The sequence below is a fragment of the Hyaena hyaena genome, unplaced genomic scaffold (genome assembly GCF_003009895.1).
Source record: "Hyaena hyaena isolate Hyena2069 unplaced genomic scaffold, ASM300989v1 scaffold_156, whole genome shotgun sequence".
In the NCBI taxonomy this organism is placed as follows: domain Eukaryota; kingdom Metazoa; phylum Chordata; class Mammalia; order Carnivora; family Hyaenidae; genus Hyaena; species Hyaena hyaena.
The window spans coordinates 1,419,660-1,439,619 of record NW_024080788.1 but is presented as its reverse complement, the minus strand read 5'-3'; the positions used below and the strand labels follow the sequence as shown (position 1 = coordinate 1,439,619).

At 34.7% G+C, this 19,960-nt stretch overlaps 1 protein-coding gene across 1 annotated transcript in view; it reads right to left on the bottom strand.

Moving 5' to 3' along the window:
• Nucleotides 1-19,960, bottom strand: part of TTC37 (tetratricopeptide repeat domain 37) — a 92,954-nt gene that overhangs the window by 48,078 nt on the left and 24,916 nt on the right. Inside the window, exons 11-28 of the mRNA XM_039239380.1 lie at nucleotides 19,700-19,840; nucleotides 17,549-17,650; nucleotides 16,578-16,717; nucleotides 14,380-14,466; nucleotides 14,190-14,293; nucleotides 13,569-13,695; nucleotides 12,253-12,432; nucleotides 11,798-11,922; nucleotides 10,076-10,329; nucleotides 8,582-8,684; nucleotides 5,457-5,633; nucleotides 5,225-5,369; nucleotides 4,987-5,065; nucleotides 4,837-4,898; nucleotides 4,669-4,725; nucleotides 3,138-3,206; nucleotides 1,141-1,215; nucleotides 380-521 (exon numbers count right to left, since the gene is read on the bottom strand). Of these exons, the coding sequence (XP_039095311.1) occupies nucleotides 380-521; nucleotides 1,141-1,215; nucleotides 3,138-3,206; nucleotides 4,669-4,725; nucleotides 4,837-4,898; nucleotides 4,987-5,065; nucleotides 5,225-5,369; nucleotides 5,457-5,633; nucleotides 8,582-8,684; nucleotides 10,076-10,329; nucleotides 11,798-11,922; nucleotides 12,253-12,432; nucleotides 13,569-13,695; nucleotides 14,190-14,293; nucleotides 14,380-14,466; nucleotides 16,578-16,717; nucleotides 17,549-17,650; nucleotides 19,700-19,840 (2,169 nt within the window). The remainder of the gene's footprint in view (nucleotides 1-379; nucleotides 522-1,140; nucleotides 1,216-3,137; nucleotides 3,207-4,668; nucleotides 4,726-4,836; nucleotides 4,899-4,986; nucleotides 5,066-5,224; nucleotides 5,370-5,456; nucleotides 5,634-8,581; nucleotides 8,685-10,075; nucleotides 10,330-11,797; nucleotides 11,923-12,252; nucleotides 12,433-13,568; nucleotides 13,696-14,189; nucleotides 14,294-14,379; nucleotides 14,467-16,577; nucleotides 16,718-17,548; nucleotides 17,651-19,699; nucleotides 19,841-19,960) is intronic.

Below are 19,960 nucleotides of genomic sequence, written 5' to 3'. Positions count from 1 at the left end.
CTTAACCCTTGGAGGGAAAAAAAGGCAAATTCATGTCTTAAGCAACATTAATATTTTACTTGGAATTAACTAATTTTAAAACTTCTTTAAACTGTTTCAACAATTTGCTCAAATATTGAGTTATGGGGCACCTGGGTGACTCAGTCAGTTGAGCGTCTGACTTCCGCTCAGGTCATGATCTCATAGTTTGTGGGTTCGAGCCCCATGCTGGGCGCTGAGCTGATGGCTCAGAGCCTGAAGCCTCCTTCGGATTCTGTGTCTCTCCTTCTCTCTGCCTCTCCCATGATGATGCTCTGTCTCTCTCTGTCTCTCAATAATAAATAAACATTAAAAAAAATATATATAATATATTGAGTTATTCAAACATTGAGTACCTTACCTATGTATTTACTCAAAACCACTTGTGCTGCTGGAATAGCATTCATCTGAACGATGTTGTACCGGTACAGCTCAGTATCTCTGTTGCTTTTATCTTGCAATGTTGTACAGACCCAATAAGCGTAACCTATTGCTCCCTCGGTCTTTAAAAATGACAACATTAAAAAGTGAATATAAGGTAATAAATATACCAATAAAAATTATAAGATAGCAGATTTCAATACAGTAAATATTACATCTTAGTCTTCTTTAAGTCAACTGCTAAATACCTGTAATAAAGAGTCACTGTGATACAACACAGCTCAGAGCATAGTGAAATCACTTGCTTCAAATCTGAGTAGAAAAATCACATGGGATTAAATAAAGTGCAAAAAACAGCTCCACCGAATGAGTTGATTTCCTTCTCTCAGCACCATTTTTAGAGATAAAACTACGAATTACCAAATTCTAAAACACCTTTGTAAATAATCGAGAAATGTCAACTTAGTCCTTATCTCAAGTTGATTTTTCTCTAAGGTCTTGGTTTCTATGCTAAATGACTACTATATCTATTAAATCCCATGTCATTTCTTCCTCAGCTTTTGAAAGATAACACAAGATGAATATGAGAAGCTCTTTAAAGACAGCCTATCTATTTCTAAGATAGAATAAAGAGTAGAGACAACTGCTGTTATTAACTTCTGATACCACTCTGTACTAGTTTTCTTAACAAGGATAATACTTTATTCATAAATGAATCTTCAAGAATGTTCAAATTCTTACATGCATACTGAGTTCTGTAGTGTGCCTGAAAAGATCCATGGTGTCATAACTTCCAACTGTCTCTGCGATAAGAGCCTATAAAAGGAAAAAAGAGGTTCTTAATGCGTTTAAAAGGAAAAATAACAGCAAGTGAAATTACTTGTCAAAACCAAAGGTTTATTAGCTGTAGTAGCTCTAATCTTGGCTACTACAGTCCCATGGCTCAGAGGAGAGAATGACTTGTTAAATTGGCCCTTAAACTGACAAATGCTTTCAAAATTCCCTCTGCAATCAGGCAATGGTGCAATAATCCACATAAAATTCCTCAGAACACTGATAAAGAAAGCTGTGCTACCTTCTCCCTTCTCTTTCACCCTTAATCCATTCATACTGGTACTTGTGTGGAATAGGGTTCTTAATCTTAGGATCATCTTGGATTCACCTGGGTAGGCTTTTTAAAAAAGGAGGTTCTTACCCCTAGATTTCAAGTTTCCACAGACCTAGGGTAGAGTCTCAATATATTTATTTTTCAAAAGTGCCTCAGGATTTTAAATAATATACTCATGCCTTTAACTTTATAGGCTAAGAGGTAAATTTAAATCACTTTCAAACTCCTATATCTTTTATTTTAAAAATCAGGTTTACTTACTTATCATATGTTACTAATGCTAAAAAATTAATATAAAGTCTTACTTCTATTACCATTTTGATTAAATTTACCAGTTAACTCCTGAAGTAAATTGTTTTTAAGAGTAAAAAGACTGAGGGGCGCCTGGGTAGCTTAGTTGGTTGAGCATCTAACTTCACCTCAGGTCATGATCTCACAGTTTGTGGGGTCAAGCCCCACACTGGGGTTTGCACCTGCAGTGTGGAGTCTGCTTCCGATTCTGTCTCCCTCTCTCTCTCTCTCTCTGTCTCTTCCTCATTTGCATGCACGCCCTCTCTCTCTTTCTCAAAAATAAACATTAAAAAAATAAATAAAAAGAGCTGAAAAAGTAAAAAAAAACTTAGGTGACTGATTAGTGTCCAAAATATACTGACCTAGAGCAGTGCTACTCAAAGTCAAGTTCCTGGACCAGCATCAGCATCATTACTTGGAAGCAATTAGAAATGCAAATTCCTGGGCCCCCTGAGTCTAGCTTACACAGAGATTAGTAGTAATGCCATTAGCTCCCAGATGCTACCGCAGTTCATAGAAACCGGAGTTACTTTTCTAACTCTGCTTGTTTCACCAATTAACTAGAATTAGATACAAAAGTCAAAAGTAGAATAAAAGATATCTAAACTCTGATTGTTGATTTTCTGATATGGGTGATGCTCCTGCTATTCTCTGAAACAAAACAATCAACTACTTACTAATTCATTACAATTTCTCACTAGAAAGACCTTGGAGGCCACTTAGTCCAATCTTTTTCAGGTAAAGAAAATGAAATACAGCAGTGGTATGTTAAAATCAGTCAGTGACAGACTCACACTCATAACCCAGTATCTGGTTTCCTATGGCAGTACAAAAAATCTTGAACTTTGAAGAAGCAGAGGAGGAATACTCATAAACAAGCAGCAAATCAACTATAAAGATTACAGAAAATGGGAAAACAGAATCCAAACAATCTTTGTCAATATTTTTTTTTTGGTAAATGTGCCTTAAACAATAGATTTCATTTTTTTTTTTAGCATAATAATGTCAGGCTGATGGAGCCCAAAGCCCCCCAAATCAAAGCTTAATCATTACAAGCTATATGACTGTGGGCACAATACTAAGAATGTCTAATCTTCAGTTTCCCCATCCGTGAAAAGAGTTTAACAACCACCACCATCTCAAAGGATCAATGAAAGATTAACTGAAATAATATATACAAAGAGACCAGCACAGTGACCGGCACAAAGGGAGTCCTCATATGTTATCTGTTATCCATCATTGTCATTGTTATTTATATTAACAGGTTACTTGTATCACTTTATATTAAGTGGTTGTTTATACCCTAGGATTACTAATAACTATATGTTATATATCTTACTTGTCCAATCCAGCACATTAAGTAAGATGGATCAAGGGATTGTGCCATTTTGAAAGCTTCATGAGCTTGCTAGAAGAAAAAGGCAAAAATTAACATGTCATGCCATTTTATTAACTTAGTATTATATTGCTCATGTTTAAAAAGCATAAGAGAGAAAAAAAATAAAAAGTAAAAATAAACAATAAAAAGCATCAGAGAAGAAGATAAGTCAGACTTGACAACATAAATACTTATAAGCCTAAAACTTCATTGTGTAAACACAATTAGCAATGCCTAAAACAGTGTTTTAACTGCAAAGTCCTAGAAAACTCCTGGCTGCAATGGATCTCTCTACAGGTTAGGGGTTCTAGTACCCGGTGAGAGGGCAATATGGATGCACCTCATAGTCTATAGAACTTTTAACCAATCACCCATCCATTTGCTAGCCACAGGTTTGACATAAGTATCTACTGCCCTCTCCTGAAGCTTAACAGGCCAGATAAGAACTAACGACCAATGAGGTCTAAGAAATGTACTGGTTGCTGGGCAAAAAAATAATGGAGAACATAAATATGTGCTAAGCTGCGAGGAAACCTTAAAGCTAACTCACTTGGACACATTAACTTGCATGCTTATTTTTCTGGTACAAAAACTTATATGCTACAGTATACTGTTTTCTCAAAAATCAATCTGTGACAGGAAACAGTTGTATTTTTCTTATGAAAAAGTAACCCCTGGACAGCAACTGAGTTATATTATCATAAAACTACTTTCACAGCTTTTTAACTAAGGCTTAACTTTGTTTAAATTTTCAAGAAATATTTTCACATATCTTGAGATCTAAATTAATATTCTTCTTCATTCTATTTACAGGTCTTTGAAGCAATGTTGACAGTGACTTACTTTATCCCTGAGAATATTATTGAAACTATTTTAAAAGGATGATATTCAGTATAATGGCTGAAACACAAAATAGTACAGACGTTCTATCATCTACAGATTTATGGAAACTTCTAAACATGATCTACAATCATGCTTCTAATTACTGACTGTATTTCCAATTCTCCAATATATAACTGTTCAAGTACAACAAATTACATTGTGGCATATAAAGGAATTAATATCCACTAAAGCCAAATCTAAGTCAACCAAGCATAGGCTAAACTTAAGCTGCTGGACAGTACTAATCATCTCCTTTACTTTATCACCCCACCTCTAACATAGCCTACACAGGATTCCTCATTTATGAGTACAGATAAAAAGAAAAAGACCCCAATAATCCAGAACAAAATTGTTCTAATCTTTAAATGAAAACCCAACATAATTATAAAATCAAAATTTCTTCAGTGATATGGAAAGGAAAATAAATCTTACACAGTCATTATTCAATATAATAAATGGAATGCCATCAATTATCTAGCATATAGGTGGGCATACTGAATAGATAACAATATTCAAAGTATTTCTCCACAAGAAGTTAAGCTAGTACAAAGAAGTCATATACAAAGAATGCTTTTTACTTTCAACATGACAAAACAGACAACACATTTACCTCAATGTTTTCATTTCCAAGGTATAACACTCCTAAGTTGGTCCATGCAACAGGATTCTAAAAAAACATATATATACAATTAGGTCCCTGTCTACATGGCAGCCTCAGAAAATTATTAACAATAAATTTGGAAGTTCTTCCTCATAGACAGACACATAGAACACTCACAATTTGTTCTGATTGGATTGACTTGATGAAACAATGCTGAGCAAGGGCATAATTTCCAATACCTAAAAAGTACAGAATTTGATGAAACTGAACTTTATTACCTGAAACACAAAATCTTCAAATAATATTGAAGTGTTACCCAATTCTTACCACTGTAACATGAAACCACACCAAGAGCATTCCAGTATAAATGGTTTTTACTGTCAAGTCTCACTGCCTTTTTCAGACACTGAAAAGTAAATTTAGATTACTTTTGATATCTTGGAACATCAGCATTTATATCAAGGTCAAGGCTTTATATAAAAACATGACAGTAATTATCAAAAATATCCATCTGAAAAGCATTTTGTTTTTTTAAAAGTTTATAAAAAATTTCTCAAAACCATACCTGTAAAGATTTCTCTAACAACTCTTTAGGATCATTCATGTTGTTGCCTGTTTCTGTTAGATGTTGTGCTTGACGATAATAATTAATTCCAAGATCACACCATGTATTAGATGTGGACATGAGTTTCAATGCACGACCATAACACCTGTGGAAATATAAAAATAAGTGCATGTTCTGTTAAAATGTCCTAATTCAGAGTAAATGTCATCAACTAGCAATCTTTGTAAATTACCTTCCTCCCAGATGGAGGAGTTCATTCTTCTTTAATGCTTGTTTTCCTTCTTTCTGACCTAGGAGGACTCCTAAAACATGAACGTTTACTTTAGATGGTGAGACAGCATACAGACTGGTACAAGCATCCCCAGCTAGCTTCCAAAGGCAAGACACATCAGCTTGGTGCTGCAGAGCCCTAAAAAATTAAACAGTGTCTATTTTATTTTTATACTTACAGTTACTTCCAAAAAATATGAAATTTATCTCTCTTATTACAATCTTGATTAAGAATTACTTTCTGAGTTAAACGCAGTGAATGCCTTACTAAATTATTTCTAAATGAATTACATGTTATCACTCCCCTATTAGGAAGAAGAATGGAAGGGAGGGAGGGAAGGAGAAAGAAGCATTTATCTTAAATGCCAGAAACTGTGCAAACATCTCTTTGGTACTCTTCATCATTTTTTTTTGAAGCAGCAGAAATCTCATAAATAAATCGATACATTTTCCAGGACCAATTTACCTTTAATATTGAATTTCTTAATTATTTAAAAAAATTTAATGTTTTATTTATTTTTGAGACAGAGAGGGACATAGCATGAGAGGGGGATGGGCAGAGAGAAAGGGAGATACAGAATCAGAAGCAGCACATGGGCTCTGAGCTGTCAGCACAGAGCCCGACGTGGGGTTTGAACCCATGAACGTGAGATCATGACCTGAGCCTAAGTCAAAGGCTTAACCGACTGAGCCACCCAGGTACCCAATATTAAATTTTTTAAAACTATGCTGTCTGTGTTTGTCTTTTAAACAGTAACCAAAGTAGTAAAGGTGCTGGCTCTCTCTCAGTTAATTATCATAAACTCATGTTTTTGCTTGTTGGTCCTTGGTCAAATAAAAATGACTAGTAAATGTGTGATATATTAAATATATTTGGTGGTCCAAAGGATTTTTACTCTCTGAGACCAAGATTACCAAAAAGCTAAATATGAAAATGTGAAAACTCATTATTTATTGAAGCAAATATGACAGAATACACAAGTTTAAAAGAGTCAATAAAAATATTAATTATGGTGATAAAGGTCTCTTCTTTTTAAAATGAGAAAAATCTATCTATTTCTCTTCATTTTTCTCTTCTCAGGATCTTATAAATAAACATGACAGTTTCACTTAAGCCAAGTCTCAATAATCAGCTATCACAAATAGCTATGTTACTAGCAGATGGATAAGCAGATGGAACATTTCTCATAGCCTTTTCTACTAAAAGAGTCCAGCCAAAACTCATTTTCCGGTATCTTCCTGAGAAATAAGATTAATTATTGCAGTCATTGCTGAGAGCCCACTGTGAGGATCAGGAGGAAGGACAACACTATCTGTAGCTCCTCTGCTTAAATATCTTAGCATAATTTCTAAAGCTGACAGCATGATAGCATAATGCTAAGCAAAATAAGTCAGCAGGGTAAAGGCAAATACCGTATGATCTCACTCATATGTGAAATTTAAGAAACCAAACAAACGAGCAAAGGAAAAAAAAAAGACAGAGACACAAACCAAGAAACAAGAAACAGACTCTTAACTCTAGAGAACACACAATGGTTACCAGTGGGGAGGAGGGCGGGTGGGAGATGAGGGAAAAAGGGGATGGGAATTAAAGAGGACACTTATTGTGATGAAAAAAGGTAAAAGGAAAGAAGAGAAACAAAAAGAAAAGAAAATGAAATAAAAATAAATAAAATCTATAACACGAAAGAAAAGAGAAGGAATAAAGAGAAACAGAGGCAATTTTAAATAGCCTAAACTCATTTTCATTTAAGTTCAATAAAAAATAAAGTATCTGTAAAGTGAAATAACTTCCATCACCTTTACACAAGAATTGCGGTAGTATAAACTTTTACATCCAGAAGTAAATATAAATTTGGGGATTATCACTTTAAGAGTTTTATATACCTCCATGTAATCGGCTGTGAATGCTACAAACTACATGTTACCCAGAACAAAATTTCCCATTCTCAGAAAGGCAGTATTTGTATATCAAGTATTATCACTCAGAAGTTCCCATTTACTTTCTTTTTTTTTAATGTTTTTTTATTTATTTCTAGGAGAGAGAGACAGCACGACAGGGGAGGGTCAGAGAGAGAGGGAGTCACAGACTGAAACAGGCTCCAGGCTCTGAGCTGGCAGTCAGCACAGAGCCTGACGTGGGGCCCGAACCCATGAACCGCAAGATCATGACCTAAGCGAAAGTCGGACACTTAACCGACTAAGCCACCCAGGCGCCCCAGTTCCCATTTACTCTTAAATATTAGTTCAAACAAAGCATGCCCTCTTCACAATACCCTTTCCTTTTTGGAAAGATCTATATAATGTGAGCAATAAAAGTAGCAATAAAAATCTGCGGGAGAAAAAAGGCTAAGGTTTTCTTTTCCTATTTGGCTCATATTCTGGAGCAACCAAATCAACAGGAAACAGAAGTAAAGTGTAGGAAAAGAAAGGAAGGGAAGCACAAAAAAGGTGTTTAAGAAAAAAAAATTTCAAACGTATGTGTAACATGTAAACTTCTTAAAATCATCTACCGCAAATAGCACTTCTACTTAGCTGGTGAATTTACAGTTCTATAAAAATACCACGTTTACTCAAATTTTTCTGATTCTCTTAATATTACACATCAGTATTTTTACTACACAGATTCTCTCCAGGAGCAATCAGATTGCTTATTTCTCCTCACCTTCAACCCTACCAATAAACCTAAAACAGGCCCTTACCACTGAATATAAATCATACTGTGCACCTCATGTCCTAGCTCCCCATCAGTTCAATTGGAGATACTGGCATTTGTTGGTCTCCTGAAAGAGAACACTGATCTGAAGTATTCAAGCTGCTGCTCTACTGGAAGAATGCTTCTTTCTTCCCACCCTTCCCTCTGCATCCAGCATGTCAGCTGCTACTAAGAGCAAGAAATTGTATCTGTTCCCCAGTGCAAAATTAATACAATATGTGTGTTACAGAATACACTGGCTACTCCATTATTCTTTGTTCAATATTCCGAATAATGATTGCTATATCTCACAGAAAAAATACAGGAAGATTTTCTAAAGTTGGCTTTATTATAATCCTAAGAAAATAAACACAATGAATAAGAATACTAACCAAGTAAAATATTCCAGTGCTTTTTCTATGTAGTCCACAGCTTTTCCATCAAGATAATCCACTAGAGCCGCTTTTGCCATCATAAGATGGCATTCGCCCAAACCTAATATCAGGTTAAGTTCATAGTTATTAAAACACATACAGAAACACTTAGAATAAACTTTAAAAAATGCAGTGGTGTTTTTTTTACAGCCACTTTTCAGAAATCAAAGCTTAATAGTATTTTATAAAAATTATCTTTAAGTATGGTCTTGCATACATTTATTTTTTTTAACATTTTTTTTTAATGTTTTATTTATTTCTAGGAGAGAGAGAGAGAGAGAGAGACAGCGTGAGCAGGGGAGGGTCAGAGAGAGAGGGAGTCATAGACTGAAACAGGCTCCAGGCTCTGAGCTGGCAGTCAGCACAGAGCCTGATGCGGGGCTCGAACCCACAAACCGCAAGATCATGACCTAAGCGAAAGTCGGACGCTTAACCGACTAAGCCACCCAGGCGCCCCTCTTGCATACATTTAGTACAGAATACATTTAGTACTGATGCAGTAAACATGTACTAAAAGTGATAAAAATCTACAGAGTTTCCTTGACTTTGGGCAAGTTACTTAACTCTTAAAACCTTAGCCTTGAAGATGGGGATATTACCTAAATGCTACTTTCCATCATATTACTATTTATTAACTGTTGTGAAACAAGATTAGATCCTTTTATATTCAAAGCTGGATAGCAAACTACAATGTAAAAAATGCAATAATGAAACAGCAATCCTAAAGTGACCCGTAAAGATTCAATAAATGTGAATTCTTCTTTTGAGGGAAGTTTTACAAAATTAAAAAAAAAAGTTTTCAAGGCCTAAGTTACACATCGCTTAACAACATTCACTATATCTGATTTAAACCCCAGTTGTTTAATTAAACAGTAAAAAGAAATGTAAAAGATATTAATGGGCTCCAAAAATTTTTAAATGGTTAGTTATAATCATAAAAAATTTGGATTACATATGGATGGTGGTGTTTTACTTTATGTTACCAAAAATCATTTGCTAAGGAGTAGATATCTAGGGAGAAACTGAAATTAATTTAGGTAATTACAAAACAATGCAAGTTGCCCCTAAAGTTCAATAAATGAAAAGAAAACCTTCTATAAGTTAAAAAGTAATTAAAAGGTATTGGGATATTCTGAAGATGTAATGAATTAATTATCAACATAAAAGAGGAGGGAAACTTGTTTTAGAGATCCACTTTTAGATAGAATAGCTACCATGCTGTTTGTCTAAAAGTTAAATGTCATATGACTATTGATTAACTGTTAGGAAATAAGATTTGATCATTCTATATTCAAATCCACATAACAAGCCATACTATAAGAGGTTCAAGAAAGAAGATACTTACTGTTGACTAAAGAAGTTCTTTTCAGGTTATGAAATACATTTAGGAAACTTAGACAAGGCTTTTATACTCCAGTACCACAAAAGTCAAAGGAGTTATTAAAAAATTACCTTTCAAAGCTGGCACATAATCTTCTTTCTTTTTAATGATCAGCTGGTATTGAGCTATCGCCTCCTTATATTTGCCTAGGATTTGCTGTATTGCTGCAACCTTAAACACACTGTATGTGGATTCTGGGTTCAGCTCACTGGCTTTTGTGAAGGATTTCAAGGCTGTCGTATAGCCACCTCTGCTTAAGTATGCCTCTCCTAATGACTCCCAACAATTGAAGTCCTTTGGGTCTGCCCTTAATGCTGCCTGTAAACTAAAATTTCAGTAAACCGTAAGACAACTAAATGTAAAAGAACTATTCCCACATTTGAAAAGAAAATATAAAATAAACAGTTCAACTGAATCACATATATCCATGGTTCCTTCTATTTATAAAGGTGCTATTTAAAGCAGGTGTACCTGTTCCTTTTTTAACTTGATTTTTTTTTATAACTTTCATATTTTAATACTAAGAAATTTTACTACAAATTTGGAATGAATAAGAACACTTTTTTGAACAAGTGAGGACAAGAATTTTCTTCATTGAAATGTGTGGGAGAATCCCAGTCTCCCATCAGAACAGGTATATATGGCAGTATGCTTCATGACAATTAGTAATTCCACACTATCCTTCTACCAAAACAGAAATATCACCGTATCCTAGGTGTTTACATAAGTGAGAAACTTTACCTTGATCCAAATATATATATATATTTGTTAATGTTCTCACAAATAAAAGAAAAAAATAACTAAACTTACAAAAATTTCTTAGGTTCAGAAAAAAGGCACTTTTTAATTTTTTCTAAAAAGAAAATACACAAGGCTTATAGTTAACTGTAGGCATTCACATTTAAGTACTCATTTTAAGTTTTTGGTGTGACTGTAGTAATAAATTTTATCACTTGTGGTATAACTAAAAAATTTATATACAGATTTAGGTCTTATAAACCTAATTAAATTGATATTAGATTCTCATTACTAGGAAATGCCAATGCTCTGTTACACTTCCTTGTAAACAGAAAGTCTTGCCTTTGCTTTTCATTTTTTTGTAATTGAAGTACAGTTGACATATATTAGCTCTGCATGTATAACATACTGATTTGACATTTAGAGATACTATGAAATGTTCACCATTACAAGTGTAATGACCATCTGTCATCAAAGTTATTACAATATTTTATTTTTATATATTTACCAAATATATTTTATTTATTCTTTCATTTTTTTAAAAAGTAAACTCTATGTCTAATTCAGGGCTAGAACTCAACCCTAAGATCAAGAGTTGCATGCTCTACAAACTGAGGCAGCTAGGCACTTCTATTCTTAAGTAGAATTCAAAGCAAATAACTGAAAATGAGCTGCTCCAAATGGACTTCAAGATGTCCAATATATCCCCTGCCCCAAAACAAAGAATGTCAGTAGTAACAAAGGTATCAGCCTTGGCTTTTTATCATTCCTTAAGTTTCCACTGAGAACCTATTAGATGTATAACACTAGGAAAACTTCACTTCATTAGACTGGCTATTCCCTTAACTACAGGACATCATTTAATCTATTTTTTTCATTTTCCTGTGCTTGCAGATAATGAGAACCAATGAACTATAAATAAATTCTGCTATTTCTTCTCTCAAAATATAATCTGGAATGAGGAATCTTGTCAAGTCCATTTTGGGTATAAACAGGAGTTTAATTTAAGGAACCAACAGGCTGTCTAACAGTTTAAATATAATAAGGTGCCTTACTCAGCCACTGCTTGAGAATGCTGACCAGCTTTCAAATAGTACAGTCCGCGCCTAAGCCAGGCCCATTTTGCCGTTCCAGCGCTTGCCTTTTGAGTTACTGTTGTTAGGATAGCTAAGGCAGTTTCCTAAAATTAAGAAAAGACTAATTTTAGAGATAGTGAATATCATAAAAACACAGACCATCTATGTATAGTACCTGAACATATTTTCATTTACCACTTTAGATTTTTTAAACTTATATTGGTTTATAACTGAACTACAGTTTCAACAATAAGCGAGGAATACTGTAATGTCTGCCAATGAAAGGAAAATTTACTCCAGGAGCAGTGGCAAAAATATTTCTATTGTATCTACAAAGAAAAATTAAAAAAAAATAACTTTCAAGTATACATATATAAAAAATATTTCCATTTCTATACTCAGGATAAAAAGAAAAAAGTGTTTATTAGACATACCATCTCTTCAAGCTCCACACTTAAGTCAACTGCTGCAGCTCCAGATTCAGAGTCAGTATCATCTAATTCAAAAGCTTTCCTGTAACAGCCACGGGCTCTGTTTTTATCTCCTACCACATCTCTGTAGTAATGACCTAAATAGCAGAAAACTTTGCCCATGTATGTATCCAATCTGGCAGCCTTTGAAATAAAGATTGATAGCAACACAATATTAAAGTTTGTTTGAGTGGGTCTCTTTATTTAAAAAGACAAAAGATAAATACACAGATTAAAAGAAAACTGGAACGCTTTCATTAAACCTACAAAAAGATGCCAACGCATCCTTTAACGTAAGATTTAAAGCAAAAAGAAAGCTGGTCGTCACTGCTTATAGAAAACAAGGGTAAAAATATTATTTCTTTGTTAAAAAGAAATGTAAAATTAAAGTTATTATTACATTGATCTTCTTTTATGCACCAAGGTAAGAATGTAAGACTTTTATTTGCTAACCATCTAAAATACGAGAAATTAAATGTCTCGAAATATATACGGCCATAAAACTGCAGTGGGAATTACTTAAAAACAATATTCTTTTCCAGAGATAATTATGTCTCATTTTCTATAATGTCTGTTTCTGACACAAGTAACTTTTAGAGGTGCCTGGGTGGCTCAGTCAGTTAGGTAGCCGACTCTTGATTTTGACTCAGGTCATGATCTCATGGTCATGGGATTGAGCCCTACATCCTTTGTGTTAAGCATAAAGTCAGCCTGGGATTATCTCTCTCTCACTTTCACTCTGCCCTTACCTGGCTTGTGCTTGCTCAAGTATGCTCTCGCTCTGTCTCTCTGTCTCTCTCTCTCAAAATAAATAAATAAACTTTAAAAAATAAAAAGTTAGGGGCGCCTGGGTGGCTCAGTTGGTTAAGTGTCTGACTTTGGCTCAGGTCATGATCTCACAGTCTGTGGGTTCGAGCCCCGTGTTAGGCTCTGTGCTGACAGCTCAGAGCCTGAGACCTGCTTCAGGTTCTGTCTCCTTCTCTGCCTCTCCCCAGTTCACTCTCTGTTTCTGTCTCTCAAAATAAAATAAAGACATAAAAAATCTTAAAAAATTAAAAATAAAATAAAAAATAAAAAGTTAAATAATTAACTTGTATATTTTTATTTTCTCCTTACCCATAACAGTCTCACAAAACTTTATGTGAGAGCAAATATCAAAAAAATTCAGTTAAAAAAAAGTTTAACAAATAGTAATTTTAAGTACCTAACCTATATGATTATTATTTATGATTTTATAATGAATCCATTTCAACTAAGAATTAAATAATAGCACGTTTTACCTTTAGAAAGTGAGTAAGAGCCTTTGTTTTATCTTTTCTTGTTTCTTCATCCATGAACCAATATGTTAACCCAAGTTGGTAATGATATTCCGCAACTTCAGGATCTTTCTCAAGAGCTCTCTGGAAACTAAGTCACCAAAGGGAAGTAAAAAGATACATACACACACACACACACACACACACACACACACACACACACACACACACAATGTAGGAAACTCCTAGTTGGGACAAAGTTTGAGTGATTCAAAGATGCTAAACCAGAAATAAGTTATTACTTTATAATTAAGGTTATAATGAGAAAAAAATTATTTGAAGAGGGGCTTATAAAAGCAAATGGCCTTTTAGCTTTACCAATGTGATAAGTGTTTAGGAGCACATACTAAACATTATATATGCTCACCGACCATTATACACAGCTAGTCAGAATTCAAATCGATCATAGAATTTTCTCACAGGTAGTATGCTACATGCTAAATACATTTGTTAAAAATATTCATGCATATACACACCAAATTTATACAAAATAGATCTTTATCAAATCCATGCATTTTGAATTTTTGAAAGATATAATACATTAAGATACGACTAAATCTATGAGCAATCTAAATGTATTCTTACCATTTCTCCGCTTGTGGATAGTCCTTTTTGGTAAAATGAATTAAAGCCTCCAGGGCATGAACTTCAGCTAGGTCAGGGTAAGAAGAGAGAAGGTCTTCCATAATCTATAAAGTAGATATCTGTCAATTCCTTATTCAAATAAAGTAACTTGTAACTTAAAAAAATTCCTACTTTGAGTGGAAAAAACTACCTTTGAAGCTTCATCCAATGAGCCTTTATTCAGATAGGCCAAGCTTTTAAGAACCAGAAGTCCTGGAATATTATTTGCATCAGAAACCTAGAAAATGATTGTAAAGAAGAGCTATTAAGTCTCTTTCAACACACATCAGCAGTGTTTGCTTTAATTAAAGAATGATCATAGAAGAGCATAGAATAAAGACATACAGGTCTTGATTCTTATCACTATGAACACATTCATTTTTGTAACCTTTTTATTAGAGAAAATTTCAAATGCATTTCAAAAAATTAGAAAATAGTATAATAATCCCACATGTACTCATTATCTAGCTTCAAAATTAACTCAAATCCAATTTTTTGTCATCCATACCTACACCCATTTCACTATACACTTACGTAGATTATCCCAGATATTATAGCTTCTCATCAATGCTCTAGTATGGTTATCTAAAAACTAAGTTCATTTTTATATAACATAATCATATTACCATTATAAACACCTAGACAAAACCAACAATACATCCTTAGTATCAACAAAAAAATCAGCAAGTGTTTAAACTTCTCATTTGGTTCAGAAAATATCTGAGTAATTTATTTGTTTTAATCAAATCCAAATAAACTACATACATTTCAAGAGGCTGATATGTCTCTAAACCTCTTTTAATCTATAGGGCTCCGTTCCATTCTTTTTTCCTCCCTTACAATTGAACCGTTGAAAAATATGGGCCATTTGTCACAGTTTCACAGTCTGGATTTTACTGAATGGAGTCTCATGGTCCTGACATGTTCCTTGATCCCCTGTATCTTTTGTAAATTAGTACTTAGGTCTGAAAGCTTAATCTGATTCAGGCATAATGCTCTGGCAAGACTACTTCATGTGTACACACACTTGTTATGTATGGTTCTTTCTGTTGGTAATGTTAGCAACCACTGATCTTCAATGCCTTTGCTTTATTAATTCATTACAGATTGCAAAATGGTGATTTTCCAACTATACATTCCTTCTTTCCTTATTCAATGGAATACTTCAACAACAAAATTTCTCTCCTCTCATTATCTATCTGATTATTCTGAGAAACAGTTCATAAGGATAGGCAGGATATTTTGATTCTTTCCGAATGGTTCCTCAGCACCCTCCAAAAAATTTTTATTGAGGACTTTTTTTGTATCATCTTGAGTACATGGATTTAAACCTATTTGGTATTTTTCAATCTACTGCAGTTCCTGGTGCTCAAACTCCCCGTTAGCCAGTGACAATCAACCCATGGTAGTTCTTAAGCCTTTCTAACATAATTCCAGTAGCCTTATATAGTTTCCTTGCTTTCTAGCATTCTAAGATGTTCTGGGCTCTCCTATACATTTTCTGTTTTCAGACTTGGACTTTACCAGCTCTCCAAGGAACTTTCCTTTTTTTTTTTTTTTTTTTTGTGGGAAAATAGAAAAAAAGATTGGAAAGACCTCAAAGCATTCACACAAAACACATTATTGTTAGAAAGCAAGTAGAAAATAAGAAATTACGATACTAGTTCTTGAAGGATGCTAACAACTGTTCTAATTTTAATGAAATGTAAAGCCCTTTGAGATATATCAAACAATGATATTTTAAGAATTCAAAATCCTACAATACACTGAGTAATATAATTTTAATATTAGATAAAAAAAATAGCTTTTATCTGAAAAAAGTGTTTAAAAGTACCATGGTGTTATAATTCATAATTAATAGTTTTTTGCCAAGAAATTTTTAAATTCCTGAATCAAAAACATTAAGAAATAGGATTCCTTCTTAAATATCAATCTCCTTCTATTTTATTAAATTGAAAAACAAGTAAATAATATTGTTTACTATGAAACTACTAGAGTACTTAACTGCTCTTGTCAATAATCTATGAAATCTTTTCTAGAGAACAAAATTTAGAACCCCAAATTAAAAATAATCAAGTAGGAATAACCTAAGAGGGCAAAAAGAGAAAAGGAGAATAATACTAAAGAAAGAAATCGCATCTACGAAAAACATTGCAAGTACTTAACCAAGAGGCAAACAAATAATTTAGGAAGTTTCCAAGTGTGTGATCTGGTAAGTGCAGATGTGGTGAAGTCATACCTCTAACACAAAACTTGTTTAAGTAAATATTTGTGGTAAGGAGAGAGTGGTTGATGCCCGGTTGACTGGAAAAAATAAAGTTGAAGGGAAAAACTTGATGATAAGACTACCTGATCAAGAGTACAAAGTGCTTCCACTGAAGATTCATAATCTGAGAGTTTAATCAAAGCCTCTGCTTTCAAACGGAGACAAAGATTCTTCTGATGAAGACTGCCATCAGACACACCAAGATTATCTATGTTCTTCAGAGCTGACAAAATTAAGGACATCTGAATGAAGACAACCATATTACTTCACTTTTTTCTTCAGGTTAAGAGTGAAAAATAATAAATTAGAAATACAGTAAGAATAAATTGCCAAAATAATATACATGGAGAATAATTCAGAGCTAAAAGATAGATTCTTCCCTGAATTCTTTATGAAAATATCTGAATTTAAAACACATCTAAATTTAAAATCTGTATCTTTACATAACATATAATAAAACTGAATGTCCTGAAATACAATGGCTATTTATGTCAATTTCTGCTACATAACAAAGGTTAGCCAAATCATCAGTAACAAACTAAGCAAATTGGGAATACCAAAAGGGGAAAAAGAAGCCAAATTCAAAAGGATCAAGGTGAACTGTTTCTCAACAACAGAGGGTAGGCCACCAGCTGTGTCAAGAGCAGTGAATCACTTTTTATGATTTCCTGTCCCTCACACGACCTATCTGATCACATTCAAATAAGCTCTAAAATGCCTAAGCCTCCTCTTATTTACATCAGAGGAATCAAAAACTCCTGAAGTCCTGGACGCACCAGAAACTTCCTTATTGCAAACACAGAGCACCTCCACACAAGCCTAAACTGACTATGTCAAGATTCCAAGGAATCCTTTGAAAAATACTCATTGTTAATTTAAAAGTAACTATACTATATGCATACACACTTGGCATTATTTGACCATCTCAATGAATTTTAAATTAGTCGGTAACTTAAAATATAAAATAAAGCATGTTAGTTTTTTCAAGCCACTGTCTTTCTCCTTTAATATGAAAAGAAATAGAGTTGGCCACCCATAGAGGTATCACAAATACCTTGATTGCATGAAAGAACAGCTTCCTTAGGTCTATGCATTTTAACTTGGGCTTCTGCCAGATGATACCACCCAGTTGTACAAAGAGGGCTTTCCTTTAACCCTAAAAGGATAAAAGCAATCACAAAATCCAAACTTACTAGGATGACTGAGATAAATGGCATCACCATCTACTTCCCAAATCAGATCCCTCCCCTCTCCCTTGTCTCTCATATATGATCATTACTGACACTGAATCCATGTCCCAATCCATTTCTCCACCATCACTACTTCAGCTCACATGTCCAACATCTTTATCCCAGATCCCTGCAAGTACTTGCCACCCATTCCAATTCATTCTCTACACTGCAGCCAGAATATCTGTAAAAATACAAATGAAATTATGAAATTCCCCTGCTTACAACATTCCACAGGTTCCCGGCTGTCCTTAGGATAACATGCAAACTTCTTCACAAGGTCTGCATGGCCCCTCTCCAGTATCACTTCTTAACTCTTCATGCTTCTGTACATCCTTCTCACATCTCACTGAACCACCCCAATTCCATCTGTGCTCTCCTCTCAGACTATTTAAGCTCTTGTCTTAAAAGCTCCTCCCACCCCAAGCTTGCATTTGTCATTCAAATCTCTACTTGAATGTAAGTTCATCCATTCTGACAAATGTTAAAACTAAGTTAAAGTTTCCTGGCAAAGCTAAGTTAAAGATTCAGGGGCACCTGGGCGGCTCAGTTGGTTAAGCGTCTGACTTCGGCTCAGGTCATGATCACACCGTTCATGGGTTCAGGCCCTGCGTCGGGCTCTGTGCTGACAGCTCAGAGCCTGGTGCCTCCTTCAGATTCTGTGTCTCCCTCCCTCTCTGATCCTCCCCTGCTCACACTGTCTCTCTCTCTCTCTCAGAAATAAACATTAAAAAAAAGATTCCTAAGGGCAGTGGCAGGGTGAAAATATATATAAGTATCCTTATTTCATAAATGAGACACAGAGAGTCTTCTCATGGTCTTGAAATTAGTGAGTGACATTTTTGGAATTCAGGTCTAAGCAGATTCCAGAATATATAAGCATTATTTTTTTTTCAGTTCTATCTTAAATATACGTTCCTCTTTTTTTATAGTGTTTTTGTTTATTTATTTTGAGAGAGAGAGCCTGCAGGAGAAGGGCAGAGAGGGAGGGAGAGAGAATTCTAAGCAAGCTGTGTGATATAAGCACAGAGTCCAACAAAAGGCTTGATCTCAGGAACCATGAGATCATGACCTGAGCCGAAATCAAGGGTCAGATGCTTAACTGACTGAGCCACTCAGGTGCTGCTTAAATATACATTCCTTAAAGAAAGACCCAAAGCTAACCACCTACTGACTGCATTAGCTAGGATGAAAGGGGAGGTTACTCAGATCAGAGGGCTGAAAGCTCTCAGCAGGAGAGAGGAGGGGACGGGACAAATCAGGGATGGAATGTGCTTTGTTTTGCAGAACCAGTGGTTCCTACTCAGGAGTCAACTAGGTGTTTTACCTGACAGCCCCTTGCGTGAGCCAGTCTAGGCAGATTTGGAGCTGCGGACCTGTACCAAAGCTCACCTGAGTGATCCTGAAGTTACCTTTAGCTCATTCTAACACTAAGATTTTTTCCTTGAATGGGGTTTTCTGCCATCTTTTGAACATACTATGTATGTACCAGCATGTTGACATGCTGGGCACGTACAATGCAACCAAAATGCCTAATGCAACCAAAATGCCTAAGTAACAGCCTATGGATTCAGTATATTTGAAAATCAAGTATGAGAGCAGGAAAGGGCAAGAAATCAGACTCCAGATGGTTGCAAACCCTATGAAGAAGTTTGCATGTTATCCTAAGGGCGGCTGGAAACCCGTGAAAGACGTTAAGCTGGGGAAGAGAATATGTTGTACTTTAAATTAATGTCTACACCAGTTCTCTGCCCCTGCCCCGTAATACACTGAATAAACACTTCCTGTACTAACCCCATGGGGAGACAGTGCCTTGAAAGCTATCTGTCTGTCTCCTTACTTATGACAAGTAATAAAAGTTCTTTGCTTTCAACACTTCCTTGCATTGTATTCAATTTAAAGCACCCCAAGCAACAAACCCCTTGGGTTTGGTTACAATTATACCTCATGTTACATGCTCTATGCTGTACACTTGCCTTCCATTAGGTTCCTAATAGCATCTTCATACTTTTTGTCTTGTAATGCTTTAATTCCCAAACCAATGAAGCCTGGACCACTTTTTGGATCCATTTCCACTAGTCTGAGACAATACTCTTGTCCTTCATCAGTAAGACTGCCTGGAATTAAAAAGAAAAATTATTAGCATATGTACTCCAAATTTCTTTTTAAAATATTTTAATGTTTATTTTTGAGAGAGACATAGAACATGAGTAAAAGAGGGGCAGAGAGAGAGGGAG